At 40.6% G+C, this 17720-nt stretch overlaps 1 protein-coding gene across 3 annotated transcripts in view; it reads right to left on the reverse strand.

Annotated features, from left to right (window-relative positions):
• Positions 1-13722, reverse strand: part of LANCL1 (LanC like glutathione S-transferase 1) — a 38963-nt gene extending 25241 nt beyond the window's left edge. Inside the window, exons 1-3 of one of the 3 annotated variants that reach the window (XM_055121943.1) lie at positions 13676-13722; positions 13287-13383; positions 9166-9283 (exon numbers count right to left, since the gene is read on the reverse strand). In XM_055121943.1, coding sequence (XP_054977918.1) covers positions 9166-9283; positions 13287-13367 — 199 coding nt within the window. In that variant the 5' untranslated portion in view covers positions 13368-13383; positions 13676-13722. Of the gene's footprint in view, positions 1-9165; positions 9284-13286 lie in introns of all 3 variants that reach the window. The other 2 variants (XM_055121942.1, XM_004601327.3) reach the window with 2 other exon arrangements.
• Positions 13723-17720: the final 3998 nt, after the last annotated feature.

Consider the following 17720-nt stretch of genomic DNA (forward strand, 5'->3'; position numbering starts at 1 on the left):
ACACTCAGGGCCTCACAGGATGGGGGGGGGGGGGTGGAACCCACCCTTCTTCCCTGTCCCAATGAGAACCCAAGACCCATGAATAGCTCCTCCTACAACTTATTGACCTCCTGAAGAGCCATGATCCCAGAGGCACACAAACCAATCTCAGAACCCAGCAGCCTTTGGCAGAAATCCCTCTGGACTTAATCATTAAAATATCAGAATTCCAAAATCGTGCAGCCACAATAGTGGCCACGCGACATCATATGCTCATCGTAATCAGCAATAGAAAACAAATGATCTAATGATGGCTTTTCGGCAGGTCTGATTGTTGCGGGAAAATTCCAAATAGTAATGGTAGGTCTTTTGTCGAAATATTAAATGCAATCAAAGTAGAGAGAGAGTAAAGTGGAAATCATCTGCCACACAGGCAAGGGGAAGGGTGGGATGAGGGGTGTATTGGGGTTCTTGGTGGTGGAAAATGTGCACTGGTGAAGGGATGGGTGTCTGATCATTGTATGACCAGGACTTAAACCTGAAAGTTTTGTAACTGTTCTCACGGTGATTCAATAAATAAAAAATAAAATAAAAATAAAATAAAATAAAATACCCCTTTTGTGTCCTCCAGTGGAAAAAGTAACGTTTAGCTCATAGATACTGCTGGTCATTAGAGGTGCTCACCTAACACATAAGGGGGGGGGCGGGGTATCTCAAGAGTTCTGAACAATACTGGAAGGAAACTGCCCTTAACTGGGATAAGAGTTGTTCAATTTGTTTCAAATAAATGGTTCCCTCATCAAAAGCTTAAAATCTCATTCAGTTACTTTGGCTTTTATTTTCTGTTCTTTCAAATTGGTAAAATATAAGTGAAGGTGTTCTCTGACTAACTGAATATGATGTATAGAGGCATGCCATGCATAGAAATGTATCTCTGACATGTTGTTTTGGAAGTGCTACTCCATTCCTCCAGAAAATTTTAGCTGTGTTTGGGGTGGACTTTCTATTCGCCATCATGGGGCTTGTCACCGTGGGTGGTGTTCACCACACAATTGGTCATGGTCACTGTAGCCACTAGTGCTACCACTCAGTTGCCATGCTAACGCTGAGCAGAGCAAGCAGCTGGCTCTCCAAGGACTCCAGTACTTTTATTAAAGATGATTTGAGGCAAAACAGGTTATGAGTAGGAAGTATTCCTCGTCTTTGATTCAGACTGACAAAACATTGTAATTAAGGGCACAGGCTGACGAATCATGGTCAAGGACTAAGACCTGGATCTGTTACTTCATTAACTGTGTAATCTTAAACCATTTACTACACCCCTCTGTGCCTGAGCATCCTCAGCTGTAAACTAGAAATAACAGAAGTTACTCCATAGCTAGTGTGAATTGGACTGATTAGTGTTAATAGTCACTAGGTCATATTAACTTCTCAACAAATGCTCAATCCCAGTAGATTATGATTCTCAAGAGTAAACAGTGCTTCCCTGACTCATTCCTTATCAAAAGGGACAGGGATCCATACCCTTCCTATTTCCTACCTCCATCCTCCAGGCTCTTCCTGTTCCCTGGAGTAAGCAGAAATCACTGGGCTGCACTAGCACGTGAAAGGACAAATGGCGACGTTACTGGTGCCTGCTTGAGCAAATCGAAGATCAATGGGACGACAAGTGATACAAGTGATACAAGTCCTCCCTCATATACCCTTTCAATTGGGGAGATTAGAAAACAGTCTGTCCCTACACAGGCCATCTGGCCTCTTTCTCTTGAGTTTCCTGGGAATCTCTGTCTTCTGTCATTACTCCTGACTCCTATTTTTCCTGTGGTAATTTATACCTCAGACTACCCACATGCTCTGCATGAGTCTGGGGTGATGAGTTCAGGCTAAGAATCATGAAGAAGGCCCACTTCATAACCAGCTCAAAATAATACGCTCTTTATTTAGCTTTATCAAGTACAAAAGAAGATATTATGAATCCTACTGTCACTTCTGAGTTTATTTCTCAACTAAATCAGATGTTGAAGGAAAAGAGGTGTGACTGACTCCCAACCAGGTATGAAATAAATTTAATTTCACCCTTCTCCACATTACAACTAGAGATGGCAACCTTCGTTCATTCATTCAACAACTATTTATTAAGAATTTATTGTGAAATCAGCATTGTGTTAAGTGAAGATACTGAATTGAAAATAACAGACAAGATCTTTTGGTTATTGTCAGTAAAAGTAAAATTGCTCAGGTAAATCCTGTTATCCCTTCTGCCACTTCTCCTGATCCATTTACACTCTCCTCTTGCAGTCTGTTCTTTACTTATGCATTCTAAACCCTTCAGTTGTAATAAACCCTGGTGTAACTAATTTAAGACAATCAATAGTAAAAGGACATCAACACCATAAAATATAGTTGATAAGAAAGCAGGTGACACTCTTGGTGCATCCATCTACCACCGGGGAAGGTTCTGACCAAACAGATAAATCCATACCATGACTGCTTCTAGTTGCCCTAAATGCACAGACAATGCTTATGATGAAATTGAAGGATACTTGGTTAGGGCTCAAATTAGACAGTGAAATGCTCAGAAGGACTACTCAGAAGGAGATTGAATTGCAAAGAAAAGATAACCTGACCTGAGTGATTCCTTTCAAATAAGTCTGGTATCAGCAGAAATTAACACCCTAGCAAAGAGCTATAACTCATATGTACACTGGCAGATCAAAGAGCATCTCGAAACACAATGCTTTGCATTTAGAGCACAAATTAAAGGGACTCAAGGAATTATGCCCGCAAGCTTTCTTATTTAAAGTTAACTAATACTTTAAAAGAAAGAGAAAATAAATGTTAATCTTAGCCTCATTAACTTTGTGAGCTGGTTATAGAAGATTGGGTCATGTCTTTTAGAACTAAGGCCCTGAGTGTCCCGTGTACATTTTTTAAAAAGTGTGAGCAGATCATTATTTCCCATAGGAATCGTCATAGTTAAGAGTGGGAAAAGAGAAATTAAATGAGGGCTGGCACTTTCCCTCTTTCTTTCTCAAAGACACTAGTGAGAGCAGGCCTCCCAGGGGTTTACTTGTCTCCTTTAGCACTTGCAAGCAAAGCAACCTTTTCTACCAAATGCTTATTTCTAACACAAGAAGAACACTTGATCTGCTCATTTAATCCTTTATAATACAAATTTCACACTGGGACTTCCCCCCTCCCCTTTTTAAGTGGCAGTTAAAGATCTCCCCTGGGGCTAGAAAGGTAGTATTAGCAGGAAAGACTTTAGATGCAACCAAACAGGGTTCAATTCTGCAACTGGTCCCCCAAGCCCCACCAGGGGTGATGCCCTGAGCACAGAGCAAGGAGTAAGCTCTGAGCACAGTAGAGTGTGGCCTAAACAACAAAAACAAAACAATCCCTGCATCCTCAATAGATAGACTAAAATTAAAACATTTGACCCTATAGAACCTACAATCTACCTGGAACAAAACCCAGAACAGCTCATGGCAGGTGGTGCTACGGACTCTGGCAAGTGCCCTGAGATTCCCTCGGTTCACCAGGTGGTTGGCAGTAGATCTGCTGCTAGGAGTACTCCAGGCCTGTTATTTTTCTACACAGTCTGTTGCTCTGTGCACAGCATATATATTACACTTCTTGATGGAGCACTTAAACAACCAAAATGCTTCCCTGCTTGCCGAGCTGGGAGCACAAAATCTCTATTTACCTGAAAGGATTAAGGTTTATGAAGGAATAATTCAGTATTTATTGCTAGCATACATCACATATTACTATCATGATGCATCACACTTAATGTACTCAATTTTATAAAGGGAAATTTTGGTGACAAGAATTGACACTGTTCGTTTCAAATGTTCCTTGCTAACAGCTGCAAGAGCTACTGGCTGATTTCATACATGGGTGATATTTCACTCTAGATCTTCAAACATAAACAACTGTGAGGAAATATTCTATTCTGAACTATGTTGCATATTTTAATTCAGGATTAGAAATGGGGAAAACATCTATTTAAAAAAAAAAACCACTAGAATTTCATTCTTCTAGTGGTAAATCCCCACAAATCTTTCCTGGGTTTATTTATGTCCAATCCCAACAACCTTTTCAAATAAACTTTTAAATAATTACTCTTATCTGACTAACAAGTCTTCCCTCTTCCTTTCTAAATTCCCTTCATGTTTTACCAGGATTCATTCTTCTTTTGTTTTCCTGTAGGACTCTCAAATCTGACTAGTTATTAATGACTTCTAAAATATAGGATAGCATTGGTATCACTACCAATGTCATTGTTTAAACTAATCTTATAGGTTGTATAGATCTCTATGTATAAAATGTAAACATACAAGTTGAGAGTAAACACACACACACACACATACACACACACACACACTTCTCTCTTCCCCCTTCTCCCTTCCTTTTCTCATTTTCCTTCCCTTTCCTTCTGTATTGTCTTCCTCCTCTCCTCCTTCCCCTTCTACCCAGCTCTTCCATCATTCCCTTCTACTTTCTCCCTTTCCTATTCTGTCAAGAGAGCAAGAATCGACAGCCAGGAGTGCTACGCTGAATCCTATCACTTCTAACTGCATAACTTTGAAAAAGTGAAGTACTCCGCTCAATTGCTTCAGTGTTCCAATCTATGAAACGGTGATGCAAATGGTATCCATGCTAAGGTGCTGTGCTGGGTTAATACTCATTAAAGTGAAACATCTAGAATGGTGCCTAGCATATTACTTATTATCCTGCATGCACATATCCTTAGGCTTTTATCATTCAAATGTCAATTCTAGTAATATTCCACGAATTATTTCTAAACTTTTTTCAACCATCAATGATCACAAAACTGCACACTGATGAGCCTCATTCCCCTAGGAATGCAAAAGAAGGGGGGGAATGACCTTTCATGATTAAATTGCAATTATTTTATGTTGGGGGGTAGGTCACAAAGTGGTACTTTGGCGCTCACCTGGTTTGAGGCTCTGTTCCTCCTGACAGTGCGTAGGGGACCATGTAGGGCTAGGGATTGAATGTTGGGCTCATGCATGAAAAGCTATCTCCCAGGCCCTAAATTATTGACTTATTGTTTTTGAATAGTAGTGTATAGGGAGAATTTATTAACTTGAAAGTTGTGCACTCCAAATTGATATTCACAATACCTCAATCCCAGATAACCATAGGAAGTTCATGTAGTTATTGCATTACTTGCCAATATGAGATAGCAGCAGGGTTTTGAAAATCTTCTCTCTGCTCTTTCTTAGGGCCAGCACATTTTATCACTCTATTTTGAATTTACAAAAAAGGTAAAAGTTTGGAATATATAAAATATATATATATATATATTCATATATATATCCAAAGGTGTAAGTAGACTCTGATGAAAATTATGTCTGAATCCCATTAAAGGCCTAACTATATTATCCTCTGCTTCCAAAATTAATTTTAAAATAAAAGCCAAAATAATTTTAGTTGTAAAATAGTTTATAAAGTGAAATTGCAAAGTATTTTCAAATGCAGTGATCTGCTTCTTTTTAAGTTTCTGCTTAAGCCTGTATATGCCACCATACCAATATCATATTAAGAACCCTGTGCTTTTGAAAGCACTCATGACACTCACGGGCACTCTAGCAGTAAGTACTCTGCCACATTTGCTTGCTAAACTGACAGAAAATGGGAAAAAATGATGGAGTCCAGATTTTCAGTTTTAAGTATAAATCGACTATTAAAACATGAGAGTTGGGGCCAGGGATAGTCAGCAGATAGGGATATAAAGCATATAAAGCACTTGCCTTATATGTAGTCAACCTGGTTCTATCCCTAGCACCACATATGTGTGGTACCCCGAGTCTGCCAGTAGTACGAAGACAGAGGAAGCCCTGAGAACTGCCAGGCGCACCTGCCCGCCTCCCCGCTCCGGCCAAAAAAAAAGTGTTACTTCTCCCTAAAACCCTCCCATTTTCAATATCAAGTGAAGAACTGAGTCAACCTGAGTCCTCATTACAGCATGAAATGAGGGTTGTGAAGCTGGACACCCTCACTTTGTTGCTCCTTTTTAGACATATAAACTAAAAATAGAACAATGGCTATTGCATTCATTACAGATTAATAAATGGCACACGCTAATTTAGGGTTTTCGTGCCTAAAGCCTTGTGTGACAAGTAAGAGTTTAACAGGGAAGTGGGAAGGAGAGAGAGAGAGAGAGAAGGCAGAGGGGCAGATGTGCAAACTTAACAAACATTTATTAAGTTTATTATTATGTTCAGAATCAGCTGTGGTTACTTTCCAGACTGAAGTTACATTCAGCTCCAGTAAAAATGTGATTAGGCATTTCTATACTGTTACCTTTCTATAGAAGATTTTGAGAAAATGGTTGTTTACGGAAATGAAGAAAATAATCTAAAGATGAATGAAGTCATGAGTTTCCCTAGAAACCCAGGACAGGAAAAATACCAGTGCTAAGATTACATTTACCACCCAACTTTGCTCTCAGGTATGACCAAGTAACTATACACCAGTTGATACAAAGCAAGGAGGCCTTCCAAGAAGCCATATTACAGGAAAGGAATCCATTTTTTCTCAGCTTTTCTTCCTTCCTATAGCCCTAGAAGCTGATATAATGGGTGGATTTTCAGGAGCTATTCTGACCAAGAGGTAGAAGCCAGAGGCTAAGGGGTATGACAAAGAATTCAAGCTGTCAGGATTCTGACTAAATCCTGAGGCCATAATAGTCCAGGACTGCTGCCTCTGCTCTTTTACATGACATCGCGCGCGCACGCACACACACACACACACACACACACACACACACACACACACGTATTCCTATTTTTTAAAAAGCAACTTTTGAAAGATCAGCATATAGTAAACAAAAGCTCAGTTTGCTCTAAGTCACAGTGCAAATGATTACCTGGTGTTCTATGCTGCCCAACTTAATCCTATTTCAAAGCCTAATCTATCTGATTCAGAATTAACGATCAGCCCAAACTTCTAGTGGTGAATGAAACACTAAAATGAAGGATAATTTAGCATCCTAGCTAATTGCAATCAAGTATTTTCCTCAATCTACCTCTATAATAACTTGCCAAAGCTTTCACTATTGACTGACAACAAATGTTCAATAAATATCAATTTATAAAAATATGACCCTAAATGTGATGATGAACAAAGTTCAAGAAATATAGTCTCGGGGCTAGACAGTGGGTGGGGTGCATGCCTTGCACCCAGCCTAGTAGAACTTGATCCCAGCACTCCATACGGTCCCTGGAGCCCTGCTAGGAGTGATTCCTCAGTGCAGAGCCAGGAGTAAACCCTAAGCACCACTGGATGTGTTCTCTCCCACCCCCAATCCATAAACAAATAAAAGAAAATAAAGTCCTATTTAAAAAAAATACTTTTTTTGAAAAATAACATGTAACACACAGAAACTAACAAATCCACATAAAATGATCTAAACAAAGGACCAAGTATTTTTTATTGTATGTTTATGATTTAACCTATTGCAGCTGTCTTATCCCTCCTGGCATGCTTTCATTCTTAGTAGTCTCTGGAGCTGCTGAACACTTGTTGACAAAGCAGGCCATGTGATCATACTCACCCATGGCCATTAGAGAAATTATGGCTCATAGACATATAACCAACAGTTCCTGGTGCTTCCAGAGTAATTCAATTACAAATTATGAGAAACACAGGATGAAAACTCCACTCAAGGGAGGGAGTGATGGTTGCAAGGTGACAGGAGTGTGAGTGAGGTGCGGGTGTGTGACCGCAGCAGAGAGGCGTGGATTGTGCAGCAGGCGATCCAGATGAATGCTGTGGGCCCTGGTTCCGGACCTGATCAGAAAAGTCACAATCTACTATCATTTTGAAACCAAAGTGCCATTTCTTCTCAAACTTTCTCCAACTTCTCAATGACCAGCAAAGAATAAATTCAAACTAATCAGCAATGATCACGTGCAAATCCCATTCTCTCCTTCACCCAGACTCTGGCATGGGTGCTTTTATGTGGGAACTCTCTGTATCTCACAGTGATTCATTAAAAAAAAAAAAAGAAAAGAAAAAGAAAGAAAGAAAGAAAAAAGAAACTTTGGTACCAAAAACAAAAAGAAAAGACACTCCGGACCTGTTTGTTGTATTCACCCCAGGTATATTCTCTTTAGTTCTTTCACATACTACATTTCACATACTCTTTCAATTCTTCTCACTAAAATTCCATCTATAGCTGGAATGGGAACTGTTCTTCGGTCAAGGGCCATTTTAATGTTTATTAGCATTAGACAAGTAGATGGGCTGTGGGCAGTTGACAAGCATCCATGTTTGTCCCAACATGTACAGAACCCAGAGCACAAGATTTCATGGGTAGACATTTCCATATCTCACCTATAGACATGCCTTGTTTTGTTTTGTTTTTTTTTTTTTTTTTGCTTTTTGGGTCACACCCGGCGATGCACAGGGGTTACTCCTGGCGGTGCTCAGGGAACCATATGGGATGCTGGAAATTGAATGTGGGTCGGCCGCGTGTAAAGCAATAGCATGCTCTACCCACTGTGCTATTGCTCCAGCCCCTAGACATACCTTGTTTTATTGTGTATGTGTGTGTGTGTGTGTGTGTGTGTGTGTGTGTATGTGTGTGTAAGTGTGTTTACTTCATGTTACTGCATTTTACAGATACTGAGTTTTTTAAAAAATATTGAAGACTTATGATAACTTTGCATTAACCAAGAATGATGTGTGACTTCTGATCTCCGTGACACAACTGTTTTTTGCAGACAAATAGTACTGCATGCTTATCATAAATCAGTGTGGTGTGAACAACTACTTTGTGCACTGAGATACCAAAAAGTGTGAGTCAGCAGCTTTACTGAGGTACTCACTCTACTGGAGCAGATTTGATGCTAACTGTCATCTAGCCTGTACACCCAAACATTATTTTTTTTAATCCCCACACTAACAGCAGCCATCCAAATGTGAGTCAGGTAGGAATTCCATGAATCAGCTTGCCCTGACTTAAATTCAGAGCACTCTTAAAAAAGTCAGAATATACTATAGTGAGCCTGAAGGCACAGTAGTCTCCCAGAAACAATAATTCATAAAAGCAGCAAGCATTTCAGGTTATACTACTCAGTTAGACTGCTCTCCTGAGATCAAGCTTTGGTTCTCGCCTGCAATGCTTATGCCAGTTCAGTCGGCACTTCCTACCTGCCCAGCCCGTGTAAACAGTGCCATCCCGGCGGTCTGCTGACTTTAAGCCTCTCTCCATTTGCTGAATAAGCCCTCGAATCTTATCATTCAAGCGATGTGAAAACTCCGGAGTTAGCTGTAAACAGTAAAGGAAAAACAAATATTATATTAAAAATAAGGGCCACCAAACTTTCTTGACTATAGGCTATCCAAAATAAGGAATACTACTATCCAAAAATGTAGTCTACTTAGGCTACATTTTTCTACCTGGGAGCCTTGGGCAACTATTCTCTTCCTAAACAGTAATAATAAATTAACAAAACTTACAAGTACTACCATTAGATTTCCAATTTAAGGCAATTATTTTTGTTGTAATTTCAATATCCTAATACAAATTTTGATTAAATACTTAAATAGGTCAACAGAAATAAACTGGCACATAGAAATTTCCAAGTATAGAGTTCATTTATAATTTAAGTCAGTATTTTTTTACCATGCTAAAATTCATTCTATCAACTTAAGCACACAGTAAGATGTTAGCTATTTTTAATCTCATGAATTTTTAGTCTTCAAGAAGTAGCAATATTCATTCCTTTAAAAAATACTGTTCTTCGCTGTTATGAAAAAAACTGATTATTTTTATTTTTTGCTTATAAAAGTAGCATATGAAAAACATAATAAATTATAGACATCAGGACCCTCAATTGGTAAAAAGAAAATTAAATGTTATGTTAAAAAAGCCCACATCCAGCACAATGCCCTGCAAAGAAACTTAATATATAATATAATAGCATAAGCATGAGCCCTTTGCATCTTTTTTTTTTTTTTTTTTTGCTTTTTGGGTCACACCTGGAGATGCACAGGGGTTACTCCTGGCTCTACACTCAGGAATTACCCCTGGCGGTGTTCAGGGGACCATATGAGATGCTGGAAGTCAAACCCGGGTCGGCCTCGTGCAAGGCAAATGCCCTACCTGTTGTGCTATTGCTCCAGCCCCTTCAAGCCTGTTGCATCTTTATCTGCTATCGGCTGAGTGATATTCCTCAATTCCTCTAAAAAACCAGGATAATAATACTTCACCCCAACAATTTCAAAAGGCACTCTGAAGATCAAATGAGATCTCCTGTTTCAAGACTTCCACATTCAGGGATTTAAGTGTTGATACTTCCTATTATTCTGAATAGCCTAAGAGTTTATCCCCAGTACAGATGTGGTTATGGACTGAAAGTATACGAGGGCTCTGGGATAGTGACATTTGGGATCCACAGATGTTGGGCAAACTATAAGGCCCACACACCTAATTCTCCAAAAAAGGCAAGTAAACAGGTGATCAGGGTTTTTTTTTTTTTCAGTTTGTTTGCTTTTTCTTGCCAAGTACTGAACTGAACTGTTTTACTCATACAAGGCATGACTTGTATGAGCCTTATCTCTGATCTCCAAAAATATGTGTAAAGTTCTTATGCACTGGAATCAGCCACTGTCTTAAAAGATCACTATAATAAATCCCTCATTCATTTCAGGAATCTGCTGTGATCCTCAGACTTTGGTATCCGAAGCAGTAAAATTTCAAGTTAATGCTTGGGCCCGTTACAAGGTGACGACAATGTACTTCACGATGAGAACTCTGGATTGGCTAAGGGCAAAAGTGGCATCCTTGCCAGTAGGAGGCTCTGACTTCCATCTCGGGCGTCACTCACAAGTGTTTATCCTGGGGGACCTGCTGTTTGGGACTGCCCCTGCTATGACAGAGTGTGTGATCACCCGGGCACAGCAGCTGAATCTGGGTGACACTGCAATTGCAGTGTGTCTGACCTCCAGTAGGCACGTGTCTGAGCAAACTGCAAAGAGTGACTAGATTTCTAGAGAGGACTTGGGACAAGCAAGTCTCTGCCGCAGTGCTCACTGGGAATCACACAGGTTAGCTGCCATGCTTGTCCAAGTCCTGACTAAGAACTTTACAGTCACACTTTGTAGTTGTGCTCACATCAATGTTCACTGGGGGGGTCATACATACTGCAACTAGTTCTGTGATCCCCCTAGCAGCACCACAACCAGGTATGTGCAAATTGCCCAACATTCCAACAACATTAAAGGAAAGAAAAGTGGGGGAAAATGCATTCTCTTTACCCTCTAAAAAATAAAAAGGGCCTTTTAACACTTAAAAAAGATAGTAGCGAAATTGTTACTGATAATAATAAAGGATATTGAGCCTTAGTCCTGAATAGCATCTCTGGTAAAGCAAATAAGACTCTAAACATTAATCAAATTATTTGTTCCTAAGCACCACTACCTTGTTCACACTGAAGAAACCATTGTTCAATGCACACACTCCATTAGACAATTTCTGTCAAGAGGTTAAGACTTCCACAATCTTGAAATGACACTCAGTAAAATATACTTCAATATTATTACAAATGGTCTGTATATCTCAACTGAAGAGAAGAGTAGAACTCTGTGAGAATAGACCATCAGTTCACAGATCAAAGGTAATTTATCATCTTGCCTGGCCTTACTTTAAGAAGAGACCAAGACCAATGAAAGAACCTCCGCCCCAGGAGGGGAAGTTGCTTTCAATTTGGCATACACTGCATTTAATAAAGGTGACCTGCCTGAAAATATCGATTACTTATGGCAAACCACAAAGATTATATTCAAACTCTAGCAAGAATCTGAATAAGCTGTAACAGCATGTGCCAGAAAACAGACCGAGTCCTTATTGAGACACTCATGGTAATAAATTAAGAACAGATCTCTCGGGTCTGATTGTACAATAATTAGCACTTAAAAAAAACTGTGATATGCTAGTTTCTTTCTGGGATCTGTCTAAAAATCATGTGGGTATGCAATAAATTACATTAATATTTGGGTGGGATATAACACCCTTAGATACAAGTTAAATATGTTGAAACATTTCATTTAGAAATAACCTAAATAGTGAGTTATTCCTCCTTAATGGTTTCTATTGTTAGGATGATACATCTTCAGGTTTTCTCTATGCCAAGTTAGCGTGACACGGCATGTCTTCCTCTAGTAGGATAAGACAAATACTTCAGCGTCAGAATCTGAGGAGCTAGACAGAACACTGGTCCAAATGGCCAAAAGCAAGTATGTCAGACTTTCAGAAAATTACAAGCTTTGTTTGTGCTGTTCAGTTATGGTTCTAAGAGAATCAAAGTAACTCCAACACCTGGAGTTGGAGTAGTTTGTAGCCTTCCTCCATCTCATATCATTTCTACCTGAGTTTCTCAGCCAAGTTCGTCTACAATGACAAGTGTCCTAAGTAAAGACCCAACAAAGTTACATGCAGAAAACTTGGCAGATTTGAAATGTCTCAGGCCATGAAATGCTTTCACAAGACTGGAAAATTAAGAAGAAATAAATTGGTTTTAAAAAAAAAAAGTAAGAATGTGTATGTGTGCACTTAAAGAGATAACTTCCAAATTAACTCGCAGGTAGGGTAGAGAATTCCTAACTAGCCATTCTTACAGGACTGTATGCCCTCTTAACCATCCCCTCATGCAAAGAGGCATGAGGAAAATATGGGATTCTAGAATTTCATATCCAGAGTTTCTTTTGCAGAGGCTTGTGAGGTGCTACCAGTCAGAACCCCTGATCCCCAGTTGGGGGATATCTGTGGAAGAAAGGTAGCATTACAAAGAGTGTCAGGTTGATGTCCCAAATTTCACTTGGCACTGTCAGTTGAGTGGCGGCCTTTCTAGCTCATTTGCATTATTATCCTGCCCAGATTCGTGTGCAAACTGGGTAACTGGTCACATTTAAAACAACTCGCCTCTTTAAAAGCAAAGCTAAATGCATCACAAATGCAAAATTCACGGTAAAAGGCATGATTTGCTCATTACGCCATGACAGAAATTCTAACCATTACAACGAACAGCAGTAACAACAATGGCTCCTTATTAGAAATAATACATTATGATAGAAGGTCAGACTGTACATTTTAGGAGGGATCTTACGTAAGCACAATATATCTCATGTATTTAACCTTAAATTCGACGTGTTTCTTAAAGGGGGGAGGGGTGGCCATCCTTTCCGGCAAAACACACCCCGCAAGCACCGAGCTCCTTTCTGCACGCCGCAGGTTGGTGGGTAGGGATGCAGGGGACAGATGCTAAACTCACCCTCCCGGCAGTATCAAAGTAGCTCTCGGCCAGGGATTTGTTATAATCGGGATAAGGATTCGGGAAGGCCCTTTGAGCCATGACGTCGGAAACGAGCCTGCAGAACAGTGGAAAAAGAAAACTTGGATTGACGTGGGGGCCGGGGAAGAGTGGCGAGCGCAGGGGCCACCGGCCCGACACCACCTTCCTTCCAGCCCGCGCCTCGCTGGACGGTCTCCGCGGCCTCAGAGGACCTCGGGCCCGCCGCAGCCCGCTCGCTAAGGCCGGAAGGGCCCGGAACCCACCGCGATGAAGGGAACCCGTTTTGCACCCCACGATCCCACTGCTGTGACTGAAGGAACCGCCGGTCAAGCTGCCCGGTAGCCCAGCCCAGCGCCCCGGCCTCTCACCCCCTGCACGACACAGAAGCAACGCTTTCACCGCCCACTTCCTGCCAACCGGACCAATGAGAACGTTCGCTGCCCTAGGCCCCGCCCCTTCTCACTTTCAGTTTGTTAAAGAGACAGGAGGATGATTTCTAACGGCTTTGAAAAGATGATTTTAATTCTTGACTTGCTGCAGGGGGGGATTTTATCTTAGAATGAAGTGCAAATGCGCCCAATATTCCCTTACCTCCCCTTCTCCTTTGAAATTTTTAGTTTTAAGAAAAGCCAATTCAAGTACAGGTAATTCATATGAATTAGAATTTTTTTTTTTAATCTTTAAGGAAAAATAAAAGGCTGTTGTGAGAGCTGAACTTGCTACTAGTTCTGCTACTTTTAAATAAGATTGAGGAGGACAATTTTTTTTTCAGATTGGTCATTTCTTAAAAAAAAACAAAGCACAACTGAACACCACCTTTAGTGGCAAAAAAGAGAAGAAGGCCAGAGCTGGTAGTGTGGCCAATCTGGTTTCATCCTCATAAATTAGTTTTCCAGAATCGCCAGGAGAGATCCCTAGCACCGGCAGGTGTGGCCCCAAACAAACAAAAATAGAAAAGAAACCAGATTATTTTTGGGTAATGAACTCCGGTCATGTGAGTGCCTGAGGCACAAGGTACCAAATGGCAATTGCTGAAACTTCAGGGAAAGCACATAGAAAACATATGTGCCAATAGAGTGGAACACCCACAGCTTCCCATGTCAATGTAAACATTATTGAAACAGACCCAATGATGTGAAAAACACACTTCTCTAGAAAACAAAGCTCACCTGTTACACATTAGACCCATTCTGTTGCTAAGATTTTGGTGGTCTGTTAAAAAATCAGAGTCCCGTTGCTCTTTTCTACTGTCCTTCAAAGAAGGACCTTACCCACAATCCTTCATTGATTGAAGACAACTGGTTTTCCTAGGCCCCGCGTTCCAAACTGGGACTAAGTTTGTCCTTTCCCGACCACCGTCCACATTTCCTTCACTGCTCCTCTGTGGGTCGCCTGCCAGTCTTTTTCTTAACTGTACCTGTCCTTGAACTTGAGGTTACTCCTTTCCTAAACTCCCAAAGTTTGTAGGAGAGTCCCTTCATGAATTTGGAGTTCCTTAGGAAGGGCAAGTTATCACGCTTTCTTTGAATTTTGAAGGCTTATTCTTTATCATACTCAGCCCCTTTTTGATGTTTAAGTAGATTCCAAGGGAGACATCTGCTGTGTCTCCTGTGACTGGACGGCTGAATGAAAAGGTGGGAAAGGAAGATGGGAAGGGAATATGGAAAGAGGGAAGGACAGTTTCTCAAAATCCAAAGTGGTAAATGAATACTGTAGTAGTAATGTAACACTGTTGCACTGTCATCTTGCTATTCATCTATTTGCTCCAGTGGGCACCAGTGATTTCTCCATTGTGGGACTTGTTGTTACTGTTTTTGGCATATTGAGTATGCCCTCGGGTAGCTTGCCAGGCTCTGCCTTGTGGGGTGGGATACACTCGCTGGCTTGCCAGGGTCTCCGAGAGGGATGGAGGAATTGAACCTGAGTTGGCCTCCTGCAAGGCAGAAGCCCTACCCACTGTGTCATCGCAATTATTAAGAGGTATATTTGTATCCATCCCTCTGGGACCAGAGCACAGTTATAATTAATACAAGTTTGTTGATTGTGATTTCCCAAGGACCCTTCAACTTTTGATAAAGTTGCAACATTATTGGAGAGGCGTTGGGCCACACCTAGCAGTGTTCAGGGGTTATTCCTGGTTCTGTGTCCAGGGGACTAGATGTGGTGCCAGCAATCTGACTTGTACTAGCCTCATGTAAGACAAGTGTCTTCATTCCTGTACTCTCTCTGGCCCTGTGGAACATAGTTTTTGCAAAAATTCATGTTCCTTCACTTGATTGATAAATATATTTCAGGTAAACTCTCTGGGATGATTATTAAATTACTGCCTCTAAGACAGACTACCTCTGAAAATATGAGGTTTACGTAAAGTTGGGAAAATATGTTTCACTTGAGGACTTTGTGTTTCATCCTTAAATGTTAATTTTACAGTATGATAATGTATATTAGGGTGAATTAAAATTAGCTGACAGTACCAAGAGGCTCAAAAATTAATAGAGGGGCCAGAGCTATAGTATAGCAGGTAGAATGCTTGTCTTACACCTGGCTGAGCCAGGTTCTATCTCTGGCATCCCATATTGTCCCCTGAGCATCACAAGGTGTGGCCCCAAACCCTAATATATAAACAAATAAATAAAAGTTTGTTATTGCTTGTCTAAGGTTAGTTTTACTCCATTGGCCAATCAAGATCAAGGATCTCTTCTAGGTTTTGCTCTTCCTTCTCTCCAAACGTTACCTTCATCTGCAAGACCCCTATGGCCATAGGCATACCAGTTTAAAGGAAGGTCAGTGCACAGAAGCACACATCAGAAAATGCCTTCAGCCTCAGATCAGGAAGCAGAATCCAATTTCCATATCACTCCAGCCGTGACACCTCAGTTCCTTGGTCACCTCTAGAAGCAGAGGAGACTGTGAATCAGGTCTCTTGCTGAGCTGCTATGTGTCCTGCTATAATGGAAGCCAGCAACAACAGATTGGTAGATAGTGAGTGGTCTTGATTACATAATAAAAATTTAATAAATGATACATATGTCGCCTATCAAAGAGACAATATGCTTATGTTTCTGAGATGTGTCCATTGCTTCTGATTCCCTTGCAACCAGATCTTTTCCATTTCCTCTTACATATCCCATTGACCTTTCCAGGCAACTGGGTCATTGGCTCAGTAGAAGATAGATCAAATAACTCCATATCCTTCTTTTTATTTTTCTAGAAATTTCTCCCTCCTCCTTGGACAAAGGAATAGCACAAATATGCACACCAGGAAATGCCTCTTACATTTTCTTTTTACTCTAAGTATCACATCTTTTGGAGAAAGTCAGCTATTTCCTTTTCAGCTCAAAGAAGTGTAAAGTAAGAGTTATCTAAGCTTGAGTTTAATATCACAATGCTGTTGGTTTAACATCCAGCTGGGACTCAGTAATACTGAAGCAATTTTCTATTCTGTTCACACTACAAAATTCATGGATTGACAGGAGCTATTGCCAGTGGAGGAAACAAGAGCATAAACAGACATACACCATGCCCACGATGGGACACTTTTAATTTCCCGGAGATAGTATTTCCTATGGTGCTGGCAGCATTTCCTCCTTCCTTGTCAGGACTGTTATTAGTGTACTGACAGATTCCTTGCTCTAAATGTACCTGCTGGGTGAGAAGTGCTATTATGTGAAACACAGGTGTGCTGGGATTTCCTTGGGAGATTAAAGACTGTGAGTGCAGAAAGTTGGTAAAAAAATAAATGTACAAACAATTTAACTGTTTCTCCCTTACATTTTGAGAAGGGCTCTCTTGATCAGTAGTGTTAGTCCATGTCTTTGCAAGCAACATGAAAAAGAGGTTTCCCTTTTTAGTTGTGAACATGTGTCCTGCCGCTGCTTTGTTAAGCTTCTCTGTGCCTTCATTTCTGTAGATGCTCCATATGCATAATGACAGAGGAGATGGAAAGTTACTAGGAGGGGGTCTTCCTCCAACTAGGAGTCATTAATCACATGCATTACATTTGTTTCCATCCCCACCCAACCAGACACAATTCGCCTATGGAATGAGATGATTGATTACCTACACCTGTGAAATATTGTCCCAGTTCAAGGTGTTTTGTGGGATCTCTGGCAGTTCTACTCCCTGATAGGAGAAAGCAACCAACTGAGAGACACTCTGGCCCATACAGGTCCTCTTGTAAGCTTCAGAATTGCCTCGCAGCAGGTGCATTTCAATCATTTGAACAAGGAAACTTCAAAATGTTCCAGCTAGTCTGGTAGCCACGTTATTTGTACTTCCTTTTTCTTTTCCATTTGCCACAGAAGTCAAGAGTTCAGTGTATAGCCGAGTCAGGATGAAAATAGATTTTAGTTTCTAAGATGAGACGAGAATGTCTCCTGCTTGAGGACAATACGAATTAAGAAGTGTGACTTA

Source organism: Sorex araneus, chromosome X (assembly GCF_027595985.1).
Source record: "Sorex araneus isolate mSorAra2 chromosome X, mSorAra2.pri, whole genome shotgun sequence".
In the NCBI taxonomy this organism is placed as follows: domain Eukaryota; kingdom Metazoa; phylum Chordata; class Mammalia; order Eulipotyphla; family Soricidae; genus Sorex; species Sorex araneus.